The sequence below is a fragment of the Kogia breviceps genome, chromosome 5 (genome assembly GCF_026419965.1).
Source record: "Kogia breviceps isolate mKogBre1 chromosome 5, mKogBre1 haplotype 1, whole genome shotgun sequence".
NCBI lineage: Eukaryota > Metazoa > Chordata > Mammalia > Artiodactyla > Physeteridae > Kogia > Kogia breviceps.
This window is the reverse complement of record NC_081314.1, coordinates 138,322,676-138,348,397: the sequence shown is the minus strand read 5'-3', so window position 1 is coordinate 138,348,397 and position 25,722 is coordinate 138,322,676. Positions and strand designations below refer to the sequence as shown.

Genomic DNA, 25,722 nt, shown 5'->3' with positions numbered 1-25,722 from the left:
GCCCCACCTCCTGGCCACCACTGATGTGCTTTCTAGCACTGTAGTTTTGCCTTTTCTAGAATCTCATATAAATGGAATCATAAAGTATCATAAGACATTAAACCAAATCAAGGAGCTGACGAGCTTAGCTTTAAAAAAATTTCTGTTTTTTGTAAGAACACTAAACATGAGATCTACTCTCAACACAATTTTAAATGCACAATACCATATTGCTAACTATAGGCACAGTGTCGTACAGCAGCTCTCTAGAGCTTATTCCTCTTGTGTAGCTGAAACTTTATACCCGTTGAACAGCAGCTCCCATTTGCCCCTCTCCTAGCCCCTGGCAGCCACTATTGTACTCTCTGTTTCTATGAATTTGACTCTCTTAGATACCTCACGTAAGGGAAATGGGCCTTAAAAAAGAAGGAAATCCTGCCATATGTGACAACAGAGGTGAACCTGGAGGACATTATGCTAAGTTAAATAAGCTAGTTACAGGGGGACAAATTAGCTTTCTTTTGTACCTGATGCTTTAAATGCTGATGCACATTTTATAATTTCACTTCCATTGTGATCCTTGAAGAATTGGAGAGGATGGGGATAGTGACAAATGACAGATGAACCTAAGTTAAAAGTGCATTGTGTGTGTCTGTGCGTGCATGCTTACACACATATGCATGCCTTGTGCCCCAGCTTCAGCAGATAATGTCAGGAATGAGTGAGAATAAAGAATAAAAAAGCATGTATTAGCAAGTGATGTTGTGCATAGAGCACACATTAACTTATTTGATCATTTTTCTTTCAAAAATATTCCACAGGCATTGCTGTGGATTATGTTACTATTATCTATTTTCTGTAGAAAATTTCACTGTAACTTACCCAAAACTTTTTAGCTTAAAGGTAGAACTTGTATGTGCCTTGGGTCTGTCTGGTTCCAAAACCCATACTTTTTACTCTCAGTAGTGACTATAACATTTAATTCCATGATTATTTCTTACCTAGTTAAAATTCAGTCAGTTTACATCAGTTTACATTTATACATGGTACCTTTAGTGCAAGTTCTGTCTAGTGCTTCAAAAATTCAGGGCAAACTATCTTGTAGGCATGCTCAGCTATTGCCACACTGAGCTTTCATACTACTTAAATGGTTTATGTGTAACTTATTCCCATTTAATTCCCAGAGGAATTTGCAGGAAAGTGTTATTAACATAATAAATATACTACAAATGGAAGTGTTAAATAAGAAGGAACAGGAACTAGGTAGAAAGAAGATCATGTATTGATACTTAGACTCTAGGACAAAATGGATACTCTTAATTATTAACCTTGACTCTGAGCTTCCTGGTAGTCAAAGCAAAAAAGGGAAAACATTACAGTTTTTTATTTTTTGCTAAACAAAAGTGTACTCATTTTTCAAGGGAAGTTTTTTTCTTGTTCAGTTTTGTTAAAAAATTTTTGTGTGGTCATATATAAAGGACATGAAGGAAAATAATTACAAGGATTTTTGATACTTCCTTTCATTCACTCTAGGTAAAAGCTGTGATTGAATTTGGAGGATGTTTTCCTTCAAGGAAGTAAACATTGCTGTATATTTCTGGAGATCTGCTTAGTATTATAATAAAATTTAGATAACCTAGGGACCCATTTCTCTCAAATACCAGCTGTTCTACCCATGCTGAGCTTTGAGCTTCCTGCATATCTGGTGTCTAAAATATATGAATTTCTGTTCAGTTAGTAACAGAATATCTGAAATTGAGGAAAATTTAGATTTCTATTATGGAAATTGGCTTGGATTTTATTTTCACTTCAGGGGAGCTATATTCCCCTTCTATAGGGTGACAGGCTGTCAATATACCTGTAATCAGGGTCTGGCACAAATGCTAACTTGCTTTCCTAAAAATGTATTGAATCTACTCAGGTGTCCAGATGATCACTTTATTGAGATTCTGTTGTATAACTTCTAAAATTCTATACAGTAGGGGGTTGAAGAGATGCTTTAGTCCTTGAACTTTTCAAGGGTATGTGGTACAGTTTGGCTGAATAAGAGAGATTGAATATATGGCTGCTGCTAGTACCACGTTGTGTAGTACCATGATATTAACGTTGATGAAAAGAGGTCATGTGGTCCTTATTCATTTGCAGTCTCTCATTCCTGTGTGGTAATGACTATCTGAAATACATTTGCTACTTCTAATAGAGCAATTACTTTGATAATATATACAACATGGTAATTTTTCAGTTAGGGTTTTTTTTTTTTTTTTTTTTTTTTTTTTTTTTTTTAAATTTATTTATTTATTTATTTATTTTGCGGTACGCGGGCCTCTCACTGCTGTGGCCTCTTCCGTTGCGGAGCACAGGCTCCGGACGCGCAGGCTCAGCGGCCATGGCTCACGGGCCCAGCCGCTCCGCGGCATGTGGGATCTTCCCAGATCGGGGCACGAACCCGTGTCCCCTGCATCGGCAGGCGGACTCTCAACCACTGCGCCACCAGGGAAGCCCTTCAGTTAGGGTTTAATTAATCAGTTTAGTCAAATAATTACTTCTGAAGCTTGCCAACTTTAGTTTACTCAGCTGTTAGTTTCTCTAGCCAGTAGAATGGTAACTTACCCTTTTTCCCTTTCCAAGTATTGCTTAACACCTTTAAGTTTTAGTTTCTTTTTTTCAATCTTCATTCAGTTAATTGTTTTAGCAGGTGTATATAAATACGTGACTGTCTTTGATAGGCATAGCATATATTAGATGCACAGTGTTCTAGTGTTAGGTATTCCTAAGGCATAGAGCTGTAGAAATGAGCAAAATCATAAAGCCTATTTTTCACACAGGTGCTCGAGTTTGGCTCTTCATTGGTTTCATGTTGATGTTTGGGTCACTTATTGCTTCTATGTGGATTCTTTTTGGTGCATATGTTACCCAAAGTAAGTATTTATTCCTCTTTTATTTCATAGGAAAGATTCAGATATGTCCTTTATATTTGGCTTAGTCTGTTAACTCACTGTGGAGTAAAATTTAGTTTAATAATTCAGTTAGCTTGAAGATAAGACTCTGTTTAAAGATATAAGTTATTTAATAAAACTTCTCAGGGGGGTCATTTAGTGCAGTGGGATAGCCTCGTTAGGAAATCCAAGCCACTGACAAGACCAGGTAACTCTCAGCTATCTCTAGAGGTTCTGATTTCCTTCCTTACCCCCGATAGCCAGGCTCTATACCAGAGGCTTATTACCGAGGGTTGTAGTGGTAAAAGTGAGAAATCTGTACAGGGCTACAGCCCCTTATACACAATTCTAAAATCCACAAAAGTGCTGAAGGTCAGGTTTTTCATAACCAGTTTGTCAACAAAACCTGACCTAATGATCCAGGGCTCATTATAGTCTTTATTTCATTTAATAAATATTCAAATGTTTTATGAGAGGAATGTTGTTGTATTTGATTGTGGGATGCTGGTCCAAACATAGTTGGGGGTGCTATGTAATATTATGCCCTGTGTTACTGTTTTTCATTTTTTAAATAAATTTATTTATTTTTGGCTGTGTTGGGTCTTTGTTGCTGTGCGTGGGCTTCCTCTAGTTGCAGGGTGCGGGGGCTACTCTTTGTTGCAGTGCGCAGGCTTCTCATTGCTGTGGCTTCTCGTTGCAGAGCGCGGGCTCTAGGTGCGTGGGCTTCAGTAATTGTGGCACGTGGGCTCAGTAGTTGTGGCTCGCAGGCTCTAGAGCTCAGGCTCAGTAGTTGTGGCGCATGGGCTTAGTTGCTCTGCAGCATGTGGGATCTTCCCAGACCAGGGCTCAAACCCGTGTCCCCTACATTGGCAGGTGGATTCTTAACCACTGAGCCATCAGGGAAGTCCCCCTGTGTTACCATTTTTAAACCTGAAAATTCCTGAGTTCCAAAACATACCTTGTCCCAAGGATTTCAAGATAAGGTGTTGTGGACCCCAGTATCTTTCTGTCCGCTGATACATCTTCTCTCCAACCCCAGCCTCTAATTTTTCATTCATAGGTACAAGGGGAGGTTTTCTGGGGTTTTTTTGTTGTTGTTGTTTGTTTTTTTAGGGGGCAGAGGTGCTGAGAAGCACTGCCAGTTCACAAGAGGAGTTTTTTAAGTGCAAGACTGAAGACGTGTGTAGCCTTCACATTGAAACTGTTGATGCAATGGAGTGAGCTCTTAGTATACCATTCTGAGTTTTGTGACTGTTCCAGTCACCATAGCTTTTCATTACGGGGATGGCGAGAAGTTTTGAAAAGCAGGACCCAGTCTTAGCATGTGCTTTTGGAGGCATCAGAAGAACCTCTTTCACTGGCTCTCTCCCTTCACTCCAAAGACAGGAATAAGTTTCAGATAACAGTTTATTCATCTTCTGATGCCTCTATCTTTGGAATCTCTTCGTCATTCTGCTTAACTGTCACATCTTGTCCTGACCCACAGCTGACCTTTTAATATCTTGATAGGATCCCTTAAGTATCATAGATTGATCAGTATAAGATTTGGGAATACCTTTGTCTTTAATTTTGCACAAAATAAGTCAGTACAAGAGGACAGTGGTTGCCCAATGTTTAATTAATACTACTCTAAAATGTGTTATTTTAGTTAATTAAAAATACTCTGGAGCACACAGTTCTAGTATGAAGCTTATTTGAGGGAAAGTACTTTTTTTACTTCCTTTATTTTGGGGGGGGGGGGCTGTGCCATGCAGCTTGGGGAATCTTGGTTCCCCAACCAGGGATGGAACCCGTGCCCTTGGTAGTGAGAGCGCAGAGTCCTAACCACTAGACCCAGGGAATTCCCTCAGTGGTCGTATCTTAATCTTTAAAGAACTAGTACATACTGAGAAATTTCTCAATTATGGATCTCATCTTCATATTTCTACAGCATTACTCGTTACATATACTTTTTAGTTTGTAAACTGACTTCAGGGAGCATTTCTAATACATATTTCAAATCTTTTACTGTACAGATTTTTTTGGAACTGTTAATAATCATAGCAGCAGCTAACATTTATATGGCACTTTATGAGCCAGGAACTGTTCTGAGCACTATGCATAGTCCACATCTCACATTCTGTGGGGCAGGTGCTGTTACAATGCCCATTTTACAGATGAGGAAAGTAAGGCATAATGAGGTTAAATAATTTGCCCATGGTCATACATTTAGTCAATGGTAGAGTTAGGATTCAAATCCAGGAGTATGGCTCAAACTTGGGGCTTTTAACCATGCAGCTGTATTGTTTGCTATGATATCAAAGGCTACAAATCGAATATTTCTTCATCTCAACTAGTATTTTTAATCAATTTTTAATCAACATTGATAGTTTTATAAAAGTTAAATATCCACAAAAATTTGAGTAATTTCCAAATTTTTCTTTTTCCTTCCTATGAAGATAGTGACTGTTTTCTCCAGGAGAATATGATGTTGAATTACAATGATTCTTTTTATATATGTCAGATTTGTGCAATAAAACTCCTGAATTCATGAAAGAAAATAAAATGAACAGACTGTTACATCATCAAAAATTTAATTTGTATCTTTCTAACACTGTGTGTTTCTGTATTGGCCATAGGAAATGAAGGGATGAGCTGCTGCTTCCTCGGCAGTTCTGATGCAGCTAGAACCATAGCAACTACTTTAGACAAAAAGGAAACCTAATAATTTCATTGTCTTTTATCCAGAGTGAGAGTAATCCGTTGTTTTGGGAGAATGAGATTGTCATTTTCTTACTTCAATTTCATTGTGGATTTCTTAGAGTTAATGAGTAATAGTAGTGTTTTATAATATACAGAGCATGTCGTTATGAATGGCATGAATACTTTGTTACTGCCATTTGCCTTTTGTAATTACCTGACCTGTTTTACTTTGTGTGTGCAGATACTGATGTTTATCCAGGACTAGCTGTGTTTTTTCAAAATGCACTTATATTTTTTAGGTAAGTTGCCTAATTTTTTAACTAGACACCTATAACATTTACAGAAACATCATCTTTATTATAAGAGCAGCATAGGCACTGGAACATGTATAAATCTCTTGGTTAGTTACAATGTATAGAACTTCTTTTAAAAGGTGAAAATTCTACTATTGCATAAAAGCGTACACAAGCCATTTAATTAGGGGCCCTGCTATGTGCCAAGACCTGAGCTAGATGCTTTATGTATGTTACCTTTTAAATTCCCACTTAATTATCTTAAGTATGTAAAACAGGTGGTGCTCCCGTTTTATAGATGAGGAAATAAGACTCAGCTTACTGAAGGCCACTTAGCTAGCAAACGCAGAACAAGGATTTGAACCCAGACTGCTGCTTCCATAGCCTGTGTTTTGTTAAGAAACCATATCATGTACCTTTAATAAAATAAGAAATTAGAATTAATACATACTATGCATGTCGTATAGAAAACCTGGTTGGTGAATTGGATTTTGTATTAAGTTTTTAATATAACTTAAAGTAAGTATAAAAATTGGGCTTCCCTGGTGGTGCCGTGGTTGAGAATCCACCTGCCGATGCAGGGGACACGGGTTCGTGCCCTGGTCTGGAAAGATCCCACATGCCGCGGAGCGGCTGGGCCCGTGAGCCATGGCCACTGAGCCTGTGCGTACGGAGCCTGTGCTCCACAACAGGAGAGGCCACAACAGTGAGAGGTTCGCATACCACAAAAAAATTAAAATAAAATAAAATAATATCAAAAGTATTTTTTAGGGGCAATCTTCTAAAAAGCTTCCAAAATGAAGCCCTGTAGCCCTTGCTTTCCAGAATGAAATGTCTTTTAGTATAAAGATAGATATTTTAGGCATCATTTAGAAAATTACATCCCTTACCCCATACCCCTCTCACAAAAGCATTAAGATCTAAGCCTTGAAGAAGTTTGTTTTTGTCATTGATTTTAAGCAATTTGATTATGATGTGCTGTGGTGTAGTTTTCTTCATATTTCTTCTGTTTGGGATTCATTGAGTTTCTTGAATCTGTGGATTTACAGTTTTCATCAAATTGGGAATCTTTTCAGACATTATTTCTTCAGGTATTTTTTTCTGTCCACCCTGCCCTTCTGGCTTCCAATTACATGTATATTAGGCTTTGGGAAGTCATCCCACAGCTCACTGGTGCTTAGTTCTTTTCTTTCATGTTTTTTTTTGCCCTACCTCTCCACCCCTACTCTCACCCCATCGCTCCATCAAGTATTCTCTTTTCTTGTTTTCTCTCTGTATTTCATTTGGGATAGTTAAAGATTGTTATATCTTTTATTTATTTATTTATTTATTTTATGCTGTACGCGGGCCTCTCACTGCTGTGGCCTCTCCTGTTGCGGAGCACAGGCTCCAGACGCGCAGGCCCAGCGGCCATGGCTCACGGGCCCAGCCGCTCCGCGGCATGTGGGATCTTCCTGGACCGGGGCACGAACCCGTGTCCCCTGCATCGGCAGGCAGACTCTCAACCACCGCGCCACCAGGGAAACCCCACGGAGTCTTGCTTTTAAGCTTCGTTAGGCAGGACGAAAGCAGATTTAGTCTGGGATTAGTATGTCCCCCTTACTAAGGCACTTTTGAGTATTCTTCCTGATTCTCCATGTAGTCTGAGGTTTTCCACTCTGCTATGAGATTCTGAAGTCTTCCCAGCCCTGTGGGAGCTTTGGGAATTGTTCTTTCCAGTGATTCCTGCCCTTTTCTTGGGTAGTTTCCTCACGTGCATCTGCTGTCAGCACTTGGCAGAAGCCTCAAGGGGAACTCCCTACGATCTCCTAGGCTCCTCCTCTCTAGCTCTCTGGACCCTGCCTTGCACACTCCAGCTGCTTGGCCTCCCTGAACTCTCAACTCTGTTTCCTCAACTCAGGGAGACCACTGTGCCCTGCCTGGGTTCCCTTATTGCACTGTGGCTTGGACACTCTTGGTTTTGAAAGATGTTCAGCAATTTCTTCTGTCTTGTGATTGTATTTCTTGGCATGTGACTGACAGCTTTCTGGGAATACAGTGAATTTTCATGAAGACACCTTAGGCACTGTTGAGAGATCAAATTTAAATTCAGATTCAGCCCTTTATAGTGGTAGAGGAGTCTATATAAATGACAGTTGGATGAACAGAAAGCTTGTATGTGTAAAGGCCTGTGCTCACGTGGGCAGTGACTACTGCATCAGCGATGCACCCTGCCCAGAGGCCGGCAAGTTATCCAGCCAGCTGTGTGCTTCCTGTATGCCAGGCCTTTTCTAAGCACCAGAGTGCACTCCTTCTTCTCCAGCCACTCTTCCTCTGTTTCCTTTGCAGGCTGATCCTCCACTCTGGCTGCTAACTTTTGAAGTTTCTTAAGCTTCTCTTCTAAGCCTCTTCTCAACTCATTCTTTCTCTAGGTGAGGTCCTTTTTGCTTGGGACTTCAGTTATTGCCTATATGCCAGTGAGTCACAGATGTCTATCTCCATGTCTAAACCACATATCCAGATTCTTACTTATCCCCTCTTGGGTGGCTGACATTTCAAATCTACCACCTCCAGCGTACCCACAACTCAAACTCATGTTGCCAGAGTGTCCCACCTCTCTGCCCTGCTTCTTCCCTTATACCTTGCTGAGATAATTCCCACTCTTCTTTTAGATCTCAGTTCAGTCACTGCTTCCTCAGGAGAACCTTCTTGACCTCTAACTAGGTCAGATCCTTATATTTCCCTCTCTTGGTACCATGTGTGTCATTGAGTTGGAATTTGATTGTCTCCCATTGGTGAACACATTTGTCTTGTTTTGACTCACAGTCATATTCCCAGTGCTTAGCTAGGTGCCTGGTGCCCAGCCAGTACTCTGTACAGTAAGTATTTGTTAAATGAATGAAGAATTTCAACATGGTGTGTTAGAATGCTTTCAGTGTTTGTAGCTCAGACATTGTAGGATCGTAGAGATGTGAGTGACCCTCATGCCGGCTACTATGAGAAATGCCCCCTTTCCTTACAACTGACCTATCTAGTAACTTCAGGCTTTAAGAAAAGATATTTAATTAAGCTCAACCATCAAGGTCAACAAACTGCTTTATAAAACAAGCAAATTCAGACCAACACCACCACAATCTTTCATTTTACAAATTGATACAAAGGGATCAGTGAGGTACCCATCAAAGCATATTTAGAAAATAAATTCTCTTTTGCATTTCTATGTGATTTTTACCTCATGATTTATTTTAATATCTTTCTAGCACTCTGATCTATAAATTTGGAAGAACTGAAGAGCTATGGACCTGAGATCACTTCTCAAATCACATTTTCCTTTTGTTATATTCTATTTGTAGATAAGTTTTTATCTCTCAATATAATTTACACATTGCCAAATGGAATAGATTGTACATTAAATGTTTTGTTTCTTTACACTTTTATGCTCTGAGTTTTGAAATAGTATTATGAAGTATCTGTCCTTTTTTTTTCATTGAATAGATTGTTAGTATGTACATAGTATAAGACTATATAGATGAGATGACCTGTGTCAATTTTTTTATTCTTGAAGACTTAAAGCTTAATCTGTTCCCTGAGCCAGGGTTGTATCATCATCTAATTGTAGAGTTAACTACTTTGTCTCAGTATCTCTAATTTTCAAAATGTGCAAAAAATACAGCTCCATATATCTGAAATAAGCACTGAGCCATTAAAAAAGGTATTTCAGCAAGTTGTAATTTATCTTGGCTTAAAAATGAGATTTTTTTAAAAGGAAAAATGTTTGTTCTTATGTATAAAGTGGACTTTTATATGAAGATTTTTAAAAATACCTGAAGGACTAGTTTGAAAGCCTCTTTTAAAAACAATTCCTTTCATATGACTTTATTTGAGAAGGGTTAATACATGATCAGCTAAGCTCAGTTTTATATGGTTGATGTAAAAAGACTGTAAGGCAGCTCAGCAACATGCTTCTTACAAAAGCAGCTTAAATGGTCCTCTTTTGACAGCCTACTATTATCTGACATTACAAAATTCTATATCAAGCAAGTTTGAGACAACTGCAGCTTAAAAGCATGAACCATATAACAAAAAGTGGAATAATTAGTTTCAAGATAAAGCACTTCTTCCCAAAGGGGATTATTATGACCTAGTGAAAAATTTGGTGTTTCATCCACTCAGTTACTGACTGCAAGTCTCTTTTTGCTCTAGCTCTCAAGCTTTAGGTGAACTCTTCTTGCAGAATACGTCTTTAACCTGAAAGTTCTTACTCCAGTCAAAAACTTCTTTTGCTGAGTTTGAAATACTGTATTTGCACTGAGTGTATTCCTGTGAGAGATTTCAGAGGGATAGCTGGGTCTTTATTTCTACTTTTGCTTTCCTTTGTTATACAGGTTTTGTGTTGCACCATTTTCCTCCAGAGGCATTTTTCTAGAGCCTTTTGTTGTAAGACAGAATAATATCAGTGGTATTATATGCAGCTTCTAATATAAGCCTTATTTTGCTTAATGTCTCTCCTCTCTGAGGATTTACTGTGCACAGAGTATGAAGCAGTTGTGGAATGCTGTGCCTTTGTCTAGATACCATCGTGTTTAATTACTTCTTTCTGTGTTTTTTTTCCTCAAAAAAACTGTCTTGCTTCCAACAAATTTTAAGACTTGTTTCCACTCCCTTCTAACCTCTTACAATAAATATTACTTCTCACACATTCTAGTATTGTTAAATCTGTTGGAGAAAATGAACTGTAAAACTGGGTTGGCTGTTCATTTTGCAGTTACTCAAGTGGACCTGGTCAAAGAAGCAGTTTCCCTTTATAAAATAAAGAGAAATATATATATATATATATATATATATATATAAAATCTGGGGGGTGGAGCATGCCATGCGGCTTGTGGGATCCTAGCTCCCTGACCAGGATTCAAACCTGGGCCCTCGGCAGTGAAAGCACAGAGTCCTAACCACTGGACCAGCAGGAAATTCGCAGGAGAACTATATTATACTCAGATTTGTGAAATGCTAATGTGAAGGCTAATGAAGGCCGTCCAGAAGGCGTAGTGGCTTTTTTTTCTATTTTTGACTCTGTCACAAATTTGTTTTTTAATTGTGAGCAAATCACTTAATTTCCCTGTTTGTTTCCTCATTAAAAAAAAAAAAGATAATGTTAGTATCCACTCCTATCAGACATTGTAAGTTAGAATAGAGTCCTTTGTAATCATTTAAAGATACATGTGATTCCCTTAATATAAAGGTCTCCTGGGGCAGAGTCAAGATGGCAGTGTGGGAAGATGCCAAATTAGCGTCTCCCCACAACTAGAGTGTCTGCTGGCCGCTGGTGGGGGACCCTGATGCCCAAGGAGATGGGAGGAACCCCCAAGTGAACTGATAGGACGTGGGGGGACAGAAGGGGGAGGAGAAGTGGAGGCCAGACAGGATCCACGCCCCTGAGGCCGGGGAGTTCAGGAGAGGCAGGCAGGAGGGACCCTCTGGGAGGGGTGGAGGGTGTTTGCCCCACTCACTCAGGTCCAGGGAGCTTGCTGAGCTCCCAGGCTGGTCCCCTGCCCTCCAAGGCCCTCTGCTCCCCCTGGCCGCATTGGTCCTGGGGGCATAGGAAGGAGGCCTAGGGGAGTTAAGGAGAGGCAGGGGGAGGGGCCCTCCTGGAGGAGCAGGAGAGGAGCAGAGGGCGATGGCCCCGCCCACTCGGGCCCAGAAAGCTTGCTGGGCTCCCAGGTGAGGTCCCCTGCCATCTGAGACCAGGGGTGGGGGGCAAGCCTGGGCCCCTTCTGTTCCCTGAGCCTAAGCCCCACCCCCACCCCAGCCCCCAGGGCCTTTTCCAGCCCTGTGGGTCCTGAGCATTGGCCCCGCCCACTGCCAAAACTTCGCCCTTGCTTATGCCCCGCCCTCCACAGCCAAGGCCTTTTCCCCCGTTTTTTTTTCTTTTCCCGCCTCTTTTTTACTATTGTAGTACTGATATACCTTCCGGTTGTTGATTTGTCTATATTTTTATTTTTATATTCCTAAAATATCTGTTAGTTTCCTAGTCTATTTTATTTTTTACTTCGTTTTTTTTTTTTGCTGCCCCAGGTGGCTTGTGGGATCTTGGTTCACGAGCCCAGGGTCAGGCCTAAGCTCCTGCAATGGGAGCTCCGAGTCCAAACCACTGGACTAACAGAGAACCTCAGACCTGAGGGAATATTCACTGGAATGAGGTCTCATGGAGTTCCTCATCTCAGCACCAAGACCCAGCTCTACCCAATAGCCTACAAACCCCAGTGTTGGAAGCCTCAGGCCAAACAACCAGTAAGACAGGAACACAATCCCACACATTAAAAAAAAAAATTGAGATGGCAAAAAAAAGTGTCACAGATGAAGGAGCAAGGTAAAAACATACAAGACCAAATGAAGAGGAAATAGGCAATCTACCTGAAAAAGAATTCAGAGTAATGATGGTACAGATGATCCAGAATCTTGGAAATAGAATGGAAGTGTGGACTGAGAAAATACAAGAAATGTTTAACAAAGATCTAGAAGAACTAAAGAACAAACAGATGAACAACACAATAACTGAAATGAAAAATACACTTGAAGGAATCAATACAGAATAACGGAGGCAGAATGAATAAGTGAGCCGGAAGACAAAATTGTGGAAATAACTGCCGAGGAGCAAAATAAAGAAAAAAGAATGAAAAGAATTCAAGACAATCTCGGAAACCTCTGGGACAACACTAAACACACCAACATTCGAATTATAGGGGTCCCAGAAGAAGAGAAAAAGAAAGGGTCTGAGAAAATATTTGAAGAGATTATAGTGGAAAACCTCCCTAATATGGGTAAGGAAATACCCAAGTCCAGGAAGCACAGAGAGTCCCATACAGGATAAACCCCAGGAAAAACACACCAAGACACATATTAATCAAACTAACAAAAATTAAATTCAAATAAAATATATTAAAAGCAGCAAGGCAAAAACAAAAAATAACATACAATGGAATGCCCATAAGGTTATCAGCTGATTTTTCAGTGGAAACTCTGCAGGCCAGAAGGGAGTGGCAGGATATACTTAAAGTGATGAAAGAGAAAAACCTACAACCAAGATTACTCTACCCATCAAGGATCTCATTCAGATTCAACAGAGAATTCAAAAGCTTTTCAAACAAAAGCTAAGAGAATTCAGCACCACCAAACCAACTTTACAACAAATGCTAAAGAAACTTCTCTAAGCTGGAAACACAAGAGAAGAAAAAGACCCACAAAACCAAACCCAAAACAATTAAGAAAATGGTAATAGGAACATACATATTGATAATAACTTTGAATGTAAATGGATTAAATGCCCCAACCAAAAGACACAGACTGGCTGAATGGATACAAAAACAAGACCCATATATATGCTGTCTACAAGAGACCCACTTCAGACCTAGGGACACCTACAGACTGAAAGTGAAGGGACGGAAAAAGATATTCCATGCAAATGGAAATAAAAAGAAAGCTGGAGTAGCAATACTTGTATCAGATAAAATAGACTTTAAAATAATGACTGTTACAAGAGATAAGGAGGGACACTACATAATGATCAAAGGATCAATGCAAGAAGAAGATATAACAATTATAAATGTTTATGCACCCAACATAGGAGCAACTCAATACATAAGGCAAATGCTAACAACCATGAAAGGAGAAATTGACAGTAACACAATAATAGGGGACTTTAACACCCACTTACACCAATAGATCATCCAAACAGAAAATAAATAAGGAAACACAAGCTTTAAATGACACAATAGACCAGATAGATCTAATTGATATTTGTAGAACATTCCACCCAAAAGTGGTAGAATACACTTTCTTCTCAAGTGCACATGGAACATTCTCTACGATAGATCATATCTTGGGTCACAAATCAAGCCTCGGAAAATTTAAGAAAATTGAAATCATATCAAGCATCTTTTCTGACCACAATGCTATGAGATTGGAAATCAATTACAGGAAAAAAAAAAAAAAAAACATGGAGGCTAAACTGCACTACTAAATAACCAAGAGGTCACTGAAGAAATCAAAGAAGAAATTAAAAACTACATAGAAACAAATGACAATGCAAACACGATGACCCAAAACCTATGGGAGGCAGCAAAAGCAGTTCTAAGAGTGAAGTTTATAGCAATTCAATCTCACCTCAAGAAACAAGAAAAATCTCAACTAAATCTAACTTTACACTTAAAAGAACTAGAGAAAGAAGAACAAAGAAAACCCAAAGTCATTAGAAGGAAAGAAATCATAAAGATCAGAGCAGAAATAAATGAAATAGAAATGAAGAAAACAGTAGCAAAGATTAATAAAACTAAAAGCTGGTTCCTTGAGAAGATAAACAAAATTGATAAACCATTAGCCAGACTCATCAAGAAAAAAAAGGGAGAGGACGCAAATCAATAAAATTAGAAATGAAAAAGGAGAAACCACAACTGACACTGCAGAAATACAATGGATTATAAGAGACTACTACAAACAACTATATGCCAATAAAATGGACAACCACAAAGAAATGGACAAATTCTTGGAAAGGTACAATTTTCCAGGACTGAACCAGGAAGAATTAGAAAATGTAAACAGGCCTATCACAAGTAATTAAATTGAAACCATAATTTAAAATCTTCAAACAAACAAAAGTCCAGGACCAGATGGTTTCACAGGCAAATTCTATCAAACATTTAGAGGAGAGCTAACACCAATCCTTCTCAAACTCTTCCAAAAAATTGCAGAGGGAGAAACACTCCCAAATTCATTCTATGAAGCCACCATCACCCTGATACCAAAACCAGAAAAAGATATCACAAGAAAAGAAAATTATAGACCAATACCACTGCTGAACATAGATGCAAAAATCCTGAATAAAATCCTGAACTAGCAAACAGAATCCAACAGCACATTAAAAGGATCATACACCATGATCTAGTGGGATTTATCCCCGGGATGCAAGGATTCTTCAGTATACTCAAATCAATCAATGTGATACACCACAGTAACAAATTAAGGAATAAAAACCATATGATCATCTCAATAGATGCAGAAAAAGCTTTTGACAAAACTCAACACCCATTTATGATAAAAACTCTCCAGAAAATGGGCATAGAGGGAACCTACCTCAACATAATAAAGGCCATATATGACAAACCCACAGGAAGCACCATACTCAGTGGTGAAAAACTGAAAGCATTTCCTCTAAGATCAGGAACAAGACAAGGATGTCCACTCTCGCAACTCTTATTCAACATAGTTTTGGAAGTCCTAGCCATGGCAATCAGAGAAGAAACAGAAATAAAAGGAATACAAATTGGAAGAGAAGTAGTCAAACTGTCATTATTTGCCGATGACACGATAATATACATAGAAAATCCTAAAGATGCCACCAGAAAACTACTAGAACTAATCAATGAATTTGGTAAGGTTGCAGAATACAAGATCAATGCACAGAAATCTCTGACATTCCTATACACCAACAACGAGAAATCAGAAATAGAAATTAAGGAAACACTCCCATTTACCATTGGAACAAAAAGAATAAAATACCTAGGAATAAACCTGCCTAAGGAGGCAAAAGACTTGTACTCAGAAAACTATAAAACACTGATGAAAGAAATCAAAGATGATATAAACAGGTGGAGAAATATACAATGTTCTTGGATTGGAAGAATCAATATTGTGAAAATGACTATACTGCCCAAAGCAATCTACAGATTCAATGCAATCCCTATCAAACTACCAATGGCATTCTTCACAGAATTAGAACAAAAAAATCTTTCAATTCGTCTGGAAACACAAAAGACCCCGAATAGCCAAAGCAATCTTGAGAAAGAAAAACAGAGCTGGAGGAATCAGGCTCCCCGACTTCAGACAATACCACAAAGCTACAGTAATCGAGACAATACGGTACTGGCACAAAAACAGAAATATAGATCAATGGTATAGTATAGAATGCCCAGAGATAAACCCACGCACATATGGGCACCTAATTTATGACAAAAGAGGCAAGAACATACAACGGAGAAAAGACAGCCTCTTCAATAAGTGGTGCTGGGAAAACAGGACAGCTACATGTAAAAGAATGAAATTAGAACACTACCTAACACCACACACAAAAATAAACTCCAAATGGATTAGACTTAAATGTAAGACCAGACACTATAAAACTTTTAGAGGAAAACATAGGAAAAACACTCTGACATAAACCACAGCAAGATCTTTTTGACCCACCTCCTAGAGTAACAGAAATAAAACCAAAAATAAACAAATGGGACTTAATGAAACTTAAAAGCTTTTGCACAACAAAGGAAACCATAAGCAAGACAAAAAGACAACCCTCAGAATGGGAGAAAATATTTTCAAATGAAACAACAGACAAAGGATTAATCTCCAAAATATACAAATAGCTCATGGAACTCAATATCAAAAAAACAAACAATCCAGTTAAAAAATGGGCAGAAGCCCTTAATAGATATTTCACCAAGGAAGACATACAGATGGCCAAGAGACATATGAAAAGATGCTCAACATCACTAATTATTAGAGAAATGCAAATCAAAACTACAATGAGTTATCACCACACACTGGTCAGAATGGCCATTATCAAAAAAGCTAGAGGGGCTTCCCTGGTGCCACAGTGGTTGAGAGTCCGCCTGCCAATGCAGGGGACACGGGTTCGTGCCCCGGTCCAGGAAGATCCCACATGCCGCAGAGTGGCTGGGCCCATGGGCCGTGGCTGCCGGGCCTGCACGTCCGGAGCGTCTGCTCCGCAACGGGAGAGGCCACAACAGTGAGAGGCCTGCGTACCACAAAAAAAACAAAAACAAAAACAAACAAACAAAAAGCTAGAAACAATAAATGCTGGAAAGGGTGTCATGAAAAGGGAACCCTCTTGCACTGTTGGTGGGAATGTAAATTGATACAGCCACTGTGGAGAACAGAATGGAAGTTCCTTAAAAAACTAAAAATAGAACTACCATATGACCCAGCAATCCCACTACCTGTCATATACCCTTGGAAAACCATAATTCAAAAAGAGACATGCACCACAATGTCATTGCAGCACTATTTACAATAGCCAGGTCATGGAACCAACCTAAATGTCCATTGACAGATGAATGGATAAAGAAGATGTGGCACTTTTATACAATGGAATATTACTCAGCCATAAAAAGCAACAAAATTGAGTTATTTGTAGTGAGGTGGATGGACCTAGAGTCTGTCATACAGAGTGAAGTAAGTCAGAAAGAGAAAAACAAATACCGTATGCTAATACATATATATGGAATCTTAAAAAAAAATGGTACTGATGAACCTATTTTCAGGGCAGGAATAAAGGGGTAGACATAGAGGATGGACTTGATGATATGGGGTGGGAGGGCGAGGCTGGGGTGAAGTGAGAGTAGCATTGACATACACACTACTGAATGTAAAATAGTTGGCTGGTGGAAAGCAGCAGCATAGCACAGGGAGATCTGTTTCTGTGCTTTGCGATGACCTAGAGGGGTGGGGTAGGGAGAGTGGGAGGGAGGCTCGAGAGGGAGGGGATATGGAGACATGTGTATGCATATGGCTGATTCGCTTTGTTGTGCAACAGAAACTAACAGTATTGCGAAGCAATTCTACTCCAATAAAGATGTATTAAACAAAAACAAAAACAAAAACAACAAAACAAGAAAACCCCCCAAACTACAAAGGATATTATTGGAACAATTGGAGACACTTGAATATAACTGTGTATTGGATAACTAGTAAAAAAAACAAAACAAACCTTGTTTAACATAGTTGATTCATAAGCTTGAGCTCAAAGCAGCACTGTAACTTATGCCTGAAGGAAGCTTCTAACTCATGCATTTCTTCCTTAAGGCCCATTCCAGTCTTGGGGGTCATTTTACACAGTGAAATCAGTAACAAGACATAAAAATGTGAAAAAGGTGGCACAAAATAGGCTGTGGAAAGGACACATTACAGCATGAGAGCTGAAACAAGAAGGCAGAGCTTCATCTCGTTCCACCTCAGCTGGGAATCTGTGGGTCAGGCGACCTCAATTACCACTCGAAGCATGTCCGAAAATGACCAGGGCGTGCCATGAGTATTGACTTGGGAGTTACAAATAAATATTTTATCGAGTAAGTGAACTTGCAAATAATGAAGTTCGACCACAGTTTATAAAGAACTCTGATTGACCTTATCTTCCTTTAGCATAGCATTTTTTCATCATCATTCCTATCATGGTCCATCATTTCTTTCTTCATTTAATACTCTGCCATCAGCTAAATCTTCCCACTGGGGGCCCTATTTCGTCATGTCATTTTTTCTGCTCAACGCTGATTGCTAACTTGTATCGAGAACTTTCTATATGCTGTGTATTGTCTCATTCCATCCTCACAGTTGGATGTAGGAACTTTTATCTGGAGAGGTGAAGTGACTTGCCCATGGATCGGGATTATAGCTCAGACCCCTTCTTCCTGAGGGCGAAGTCCTGCTCTTCTCACAGTCAGCATTTCCCGAGCAGCCCTAGAACCTTGGTGTTGCTTTAGGAAAAAGTGCATGCTGGTCAGAGAACCTTGGAAGACCCTCGGCTGAACTAGGTTAAAACATTTTTTTTTTCCTGTAAAGTTTTTTTCTTAGAGCTTTTAAAAAAGATTTATTTATTTACTTATTTTTGGCTACGTTGGGTCTTCGTTGCTGCACATGGGTTTTCTCTAGTTGCGTAGAGCAGGGGCTACTCTTCGTTGTGGTGTGCGGGCTCTAGGCGTGCAGGCTTCAGTAGTTGTGGCCCGCGGGCTCAGTCGTTGTGGCTTGTGGGCTCCAGAGCACAGGCTCAGTAGTTGTGGCGCACGGGCTTAGTTGCCCTGCGGCATGTGGGATCTTCGCGGACCAGGGCTTGAACCTGTGTCCCCTGCATCAGCAGGTGGATTCTTAACCACTGCACCACCAGGGAAGTCCCTCTTAGAGCTTTTTATACACTATGTCTTATATGTTTTTAAGAAGGAAGTGTCAATTCTATGGTGTTTTCCATTTTCCACCCTTGAGTCCTGGAAATTTATCTCCTAGAACATGTTGAGAAATAAAATTTGGGGAAACTGCTGCTCTGGTGACTTTAGAAGAATAGATAGAATGCAGGGAATTAAAAGGAGAGGGAAACTTAGGTGTGGATGTTGTGATCTTGGGAAAAGCCAGTAGCCAGCCTGACATGCAGAATAGAAAAGATGAGGATGGAGAGAGGAGGAAGAGTATTTCCAGTTGCATTTTTACTGGAGATTTCTGGTGTTGGAGCTGGGATTCTTGGGGGACTAGAAATGTAGGTTGATTTGCTTTTCCCTAATTCTACCACTGCTGTTTATTAGCTATGTGACCCAGAGGCTGTTTGTCTTTCTGTACGTGTGTTTTGAGAATTAACATGAGGGAATGCCTCGTGGTGCCTGGAAACAGTAAGTGATCAATAAAGCTGGGTCCTTCTTTCCCTGGTGGCTTTGCCTGCAGTGGTTTTTCCTTTCTTATTTGATGGCTTTTTGGCCTTTTGTCACAAGGTGGCATGCCACCTTAAAAAGAATCTGGAGTTGGTTGGTTTTTGTTTTGAACCTGCCAGTACTTTTTTTTTTTTTTTTTTTTGGTAGCAGATTTAACACAGCTTAAGTCATTTTACATAGGGTTTTAATTTTTTAATTTTTTAAAATTTATTTTGTTTTATTCAATTTTGGGGGGGATGTGAACTTTATTGAGCTTATCCACCGGAGTGGAAATAATGTCAGTACAAAAGCCAATGTTTGTTACTGTAACTTCTACATCACAATTAAAGTCCAAAGTTTTTTAAAAACAGTCATCTCAATCAAAACCCACTACTTCAGAATCAATAGCTTCTTTGAAGCCACAGTAACACTTAAATATGGTTGAGACTAGAATGCAGAAATTTGGTTGATTGGAAAACTAACTAAACTTCCAACTTGCTCAAACAGAATTACAAAAAGGCAAAATTGTGTTTTTCACAGAGATACAGTCCACTGGAATCACCAACACTGAACAGCTGTTAAGAGTATGTGGAGTCCTGAGATAATAAGGAATCCAGGCATCATTTAGACAGTCTTCTGTTGTTCTTTCTTCCCAGAGATTTGTGGATGTGTGGAATGACACCACCACCAGCAATCGTAGTCTTGATGAGAGAGTCCAACTCTTCATCTCTACGAATAGCAAGCTGCAGGTGACGAGGGGTAACACGCTTTACCTTCAAGTCTTTTGATGCATTTCCTGCCAATTCAAGTACCTCCACGGTAAGGTACTCCAGAATGGCTGCGCTGTACACAGCGGCAGTTGCGCCCACACGTCCATGGCTGGTCGCCCTAGATTTCAGGTGTCCATGAATACGGCCCACCGTATTTCCTCTCTGTGAGCGGGAAACCGCCTTTGTCTTGGCCTTTCTGGAGTCCTTCCCAGCCTTGCCGCCAGCCATTTCGAATTCTGCTGAAGCTCAAACAAGCAAGGCAGAGAAAGGACTTATCAGACACCCAGCGAGCTTCGTCGCGCCAGGATTCAAACTGCTACGTAGGGTTTTTAGATGACAGTATATGCCTCTTCAATTCTTTAAGCTGCAGCAAATAGGATATTTTAAATTTCTACATGTCAGTGTGGCAGGGCAAGCCTTCTAGACCCCCATGGATTATGTCAGTGCAGAGATCACCAGATCTTTGATTTCGGAGCACCTCGTCCAGGTGACAAAAAGGGATTCAGTATGAGGCTAAGTGTATTTACTTCCTGTTATGAAAGTTATCAACGTAGAGTTTGACTAACTTTATTTTGAAATAACTTCAGACTTACAGGAAAGTTACAAAAATAACTCAGAGAATTCCTGTATAACCTTTAGATTCCCCAAATGTTAACATTTTACCGCAGTTGCTTTAGTCTATTTTTTTTTTTTTTTTTTTTTTTTTTTTTTTTTTTTTTGTGGTATGCGGGCCTCACTGTTGTGGCCTCTCCCGTTGCGGAGCACAGGCTCCGGACGCACAGGCTCAGCGGCCATGGCTCACGGGCCCAGCCGCTCCGCGGCATGTGGGATCTTCCCGGACCGGGGCACGAACCCGTGTCCCCTGCATCGGCAGGCGGATTCTCAACCACTGCGCCACCAGGGAAGCCCGCTTTAGTCTATTTTTTTTCTGAGACATTTGACAATATGCTGCAGACAGGATGGCTCTTTACCCTTGAATAGTTCCGTGTGTATTTCCCCAAATCATGAGTGCTGTACAATACCAAAATCAGGAAGTTAACGTTGATACAGCACTGAGCACTTCATTCAAATTTTGCCAAGTGCCCCATTAGTATGATTTATAGTAAAGAAAAATAAGTTTTTTTCTGTTCCAGAATCCAGTCCGTGATCACACATTGCATTTAGTTGTCATGGCCCTTTAGTGGCTCTTAACTTTGGACAACTTCAACCTTTGTCATTCATGACTAGGTTTTCTTTTCCTTTTTTAAAAAAATAAATTTATTTATTTGTTTGTTTTTATTTTTGGCTGTGTTGGGTCTTCGTTGCTGTACGTGGGCTTTCTCTAGTTGCGGCGAGCAGGGACTACTCTTCGTTGCAGTGCGTGGGCTTCTCATTGTCGTGGCTTCTCTTGTCGCGGAGCACAGGCTCTAGGTGCGCGGGCTTCAGTAGTTGTGGCACACGGGCTCAGCAGTTGTGGCTTGCGAGCTCTAGAGCACAGGCTCAGTAGTTGTGGCGCACGGGCTTAGTTGCTCTGTGGCATGTGGGATCTTCCCGGACCAGGGCTCGAACCTGTGTCCCCTGCATTGGCAGGTAGATTCTTAGCCACTGTGCCACCAGGGAAGCCCATGACTAGGTATTTTTGAAGACTGCAGACCAGTTGTTGTGTAGAATGCCCCTCAATTTTGGTTTGTCTGATGTCCCATCAGGAGTAGATTCTGGTTATACAGTTAGGGTAGGAATAACACAGAGGTTATGTTTTCAGGATATCAAAGCAAGCATACATCTGTCCCAGTAGGGGTGATTTTAACTTTGCCTGCCTTGATGCTCAAGGTGGTGTCCACCAGGTATCTCCCCTGTAAAGCAGCTATTTTTCTCCTTTATAATTATTAAAGTACCTTGTGGGGCGAGAGACTGATTAATAAGTCAAACAGAACATGTTTGTTGTACTTTTTACTAACAGCAGTATGTAGACTTGAACTAAAGTGGCCCTGTGATATGACAAAGGAGATATACAATTTGTGTGTAATGAATTATAATCTTTACATATATAAATGCTTCTTGTCTGGTTGAAGAAAAACCCAGATGTGGGGGGAGAGGGGGAGTAGATAACCTTATCCTGAAATCTGCCTGTTTTCAGTCTCTTCCATCCCAGTGTCTCTTGGACCAGAGCACTGAGCTTTCATTTTATACAAAATTTGTGACATTATTTCATCAAATTTTACTTTATTTATTTATTTTGGCCGCCCTGCATGGCTTGCGGGATCTTAGTTCCCCGACCAGCGATCGAACCCGTGCCCCCTGCAGGGGAAGCTCGGAGTCCTAACCACTGGACCGCCAGGGAATTCCCGTTATTTCATTATGAAAAGGAATATTCTCTAGAAAATTGCTGGAAAACATAGAGTAAAAAGAAATTCATGTTACCATCTAAAGTCTACTAGTGGCTTTTTGGTGTGTAATAAGTTTTAGAACTGATTTTGCAAGTTAGCACGGAAACCTTACCATTAATTTTGAGTTTTTCATGAGGAAATTCTAAGTCTCAAAGGAACCAAATACATTTGTATTCTGTGTATGTAAATGGCACCCCTGGGGTTGTGCAGTGCACAACCTATACAAACGTACACATGGCCCTATTGGTGCTGTGTTCATCTTTTTAGTTGTAGCATGGGGCTGGCCACTTGAAAAGTGTTTGCGGTAGCTGGAGTCACACACAGTCATACTAAGGTTCACAGCAACACTTCAGAAAGGAGCTAGTCAAGAAGCATATCGGTTTAATTGATTAATTGAATTTTATGCCAGGCCCTTTACTTGCCCATTGGCAAGGGCCTCAGTGTCCTATGTGGACTCATCAGCTCTTGGAGGGCTTAGGCCTTCTCTCATGCTCTCAACTACAAAAGGTACACTTATTATCTACAGGGACAATATCAAATAGTTCTATTCACTTGAATGCAAAAATGAAACAAGTCCAATTCATATTTATTATAAATTGTTATTCACAGCACTATTTAATTACAAGGGAAAAGTAGTTAATGTCTTTTGCAAGTGATTATGTTTTAACCAGGGGTATGTATGTAAAGAAACCCTTGGGGGGTCTGCCTCCGCCCCTTTTTTTAATAAATGGGGGGCCTGGAGAAGCCACGCCTGCCTGTATTTCATCATCAGGATGAAATTTTAGGTGGCATCTCAGTCTTCCTAGAGTGTCGGCGAATGGCACCGACCAGATCCCTCCCCTGAGCCAAGTGCTGCCCCAAGTACCCACTCTGATTAGCTTCTGTGCCCTCCCGAGGCAGCTGGCCATCTTCCCTCACCACTAACTGGAAGCAAGGAGGAAGAGATCACTTTTACTGTATCCCCATCAGAGAGCTGTTGCTTCTTAGGAGAGCCTGTGTGCACCGAGGAGCAGGAGGTCTGGCTGCACGGGGAGACGCCTTTGTGGATTCGTCCTCTCACCAAACAGTTGGGACGGTTTAGGATGTTCTCACCTAAAATACAGACTTTCTGGCATAAAGCAAAGTTATTCTGGAGGGCCCTGGGGCACCTTAGGGGTATACGGTTGTTTCCCAGTAGTTGAAAGCAGCATAACTAGTGCCTATGCAGACTTTTAAAAAACACTATGGACAGAGGTAAGTGATGGTAAATGAAATAAAAGTCACAAAGGCAGATGCCCCAATCACGGGCTAGGACCTGTGCTGTTTCCACGCTGGTAGTTCCCGGTGAGAGAGCAGCAGCCTTTTCTCCAGTTACAGTACACCAACCAGTGACCTACAGATATGGAGAAAGTCTCCCTTCTCTGACCCTATCACTCCTCCAACTCCCCCCTGGGGGCCTCCCCTCTCCACCCCTATATCCCTCAGCTCCTCGCCCTGCTGGCCTTGGCACCATCCAGAACAAGAGGGGTTCACCCAGCAGCTTCCTGTCCCAGGGCGCTGAAGTTGTCTGCAGTCTGCAAGCTGAGCGCTGCAGAACCCCCAGGGGGCGCTATTCACAGTGAGGCGCAGGAGAGCGTATGTTCACTTAAAAAGAAAATTCGTGGCACAAATCAAAGTGTCTTGAAAGATGGGTGTCTTCTCTAATTCATATAACGGTGCATTATAGGCTAGCAGCGTCCTTGATCCAACTCACCCATCATCTCTGGGTGACCTATTATTGATGTAGGGCCTACTTTTTCCTCCATTGATCTTCATACTCCTAAATTGTATCCAGGGTACATAGTGTGTTTTCCATAATGTGCTTTATAGAATACATGCAAGAATCAAATACCCCTCCTCACATATATGAACCTTGAATTAAACAGTCTCAGTATCAAATGGGGTCTTGTAGGGACCTTCTGTAACTGTATAAACCTAAATAATGGAAGTGAGTCTGTTTTCTCCTATACAATGAACACTGCACTGTACAGATCAGGGGTCATCAAACTCTTTCTGTAAGGGTTCAGGTAGTAAATATTTTAGGCTTTGTAGGAAAACAATCTCTTGCAACTACTCAATTCTGCCTTGCTGTGCAAAAGCAGCCATAGGCTATATAGAAATGAATGAGCATCACTGGGTCCCAATAAAAGTTTACTTGTGGACACTCAAATGTAAATTTCATATACTTTTCACGTGTGATGAAATATTATTCTTTTGATTTTTTCAACCATTTAAAGATGTAAAAACTATTTTTAGCTTACAGCCTGTACAAAAACAGGGGACAGGCTGGATTTGGCATGTGGGTGGCAGTTTGCCCTGTTATAGGTAATTTATAGACTGTTTCCTGCTCAAACATGATTATGTACTTAGCTTGATGAGAAATTAATGTCCCAAGTTAGTATAAGTATTAATCCCATTGCTTAGTCATTTATTTGACAAAGTAGAACCAGGTGTTTCTTTTTGGAAAATACTATTCAAAAGGAGTATCTTACTTACTCAAATAATTCCTGTCCTTTCTCCCTGGGGCTGGATAACAGGCCAGCCCCATGCCTACTGGGAATGCTTACTGAGGGAGAATGGCGCAGGCCCAAGAGGAGAAGCACGGCTGGACGCTTGGTGAACCCAGTTGGGTGTTAGTGTAGCCCCTCCTCTATAAAGCAGTAACCTTGTAGAGTTTGGCCCCTGTAGCTCCTCCTCTATAAAGCAGTAACCTTGTAGAGTTTGGCCCCTGAGTGGCACCTGGAAATAGCGCTGGCCCTGGGCTTGGGCTCTGAGTCTGTCACTCACTGAAGCTGCTGCCTGCAATTAAGAAGGGCCTTTCTGGGCCTGAACCCCAGTCTGCCCCAGGACACTGGACTGATTCCGCCCCGAACCCAGTTCAGCCTTATCAGAATCTGGTCCCCACGGCCAGCCTGCTTGCCCCCGACTAGCTGGCACCTCCTTTTATGGAGGGTGGCACAGAAGAGCTTATTCCTAACAGAGCTGATCTGTCCCCCTTTCTGCTGGGTTCAAACTCTTAACCGGTTCTCTTCCTGCTGTATACATGTCCTCCTCTCCTCTCTGGGCTGCTTCGTGTGGCCCAACAGAGAAAGCTCTTCTATCTTACATTTCCTAAATGATTTGAGGGAGGTCTTTACCATTTCCCTCTACTAACTCTTCCTCCAAACCTGTCCCAGCTCAAGGTGCACCTAATCGATAGACATCTCACAAGGGGACTCGCCTGGGGTGGGTGGGTGTCCTTT

At 40.8% G+C, this 25,722-nt stretch overlaps 2 protein-coding genes and 1 pseudogene across 2 annotated transcripts in view; 1 reads left to right on the top strand and 2 right to left on the bottom strand.

Annotated features, from left to right (window-relative positions):
* Positions 1-10,566, top strand: part of TMEM50B (transmembrane protein 50B) — a 36,479-nt gene extending 25,913 nt beyond the window's left edge. Inside the window, exons 5-7 of the mRNA XM_059064475.2 lie at positions 2,805-2,897; positions 5,839-5,896; positions 9,130-10,566. Of these exons, the coding sequence (XP_058920458.1) occupies positions 2,805-2,897; positions 5,839-5,896; positions 9,130-9,175 (197 nt within the window). The 3' untranslated portion in view covers positions 9,176-10,566. The remainder of the gene's footprint in view (positions 1-2,804; positions 2,898-5,838; positions 5,897-9,129) is intronic.
* Positions 10,567-19,514: 8,948 nt separating this feature from the next.
* Positions 19,515-20,381, bottom strand: LOC131757193 (histone H2A.Z pseudogene; annotated as a pseudogene).
* Positions 20,382-21,011: 630 nt separating this feature from the next.
* IFNGR2 (interferon gamma receptor 2) overlaps positions 21,012-25,722 on the bottom strand; it is a 47,136-nt gene continuing 42,425 nt past the window's right edge. Inside the window, exon 7 of the mRNA XM_067035039.1 lies at positions 21,012-21,790. Within this exon, the coding sequence (XP_066891140.1) occupies positions 21,752-21,790 (39 nt within the window). The 3' untranslated portion in view covers positions 21,012-21,751. The remainder of the gene's footprint in view (positions 21,791-25,722) is intronic.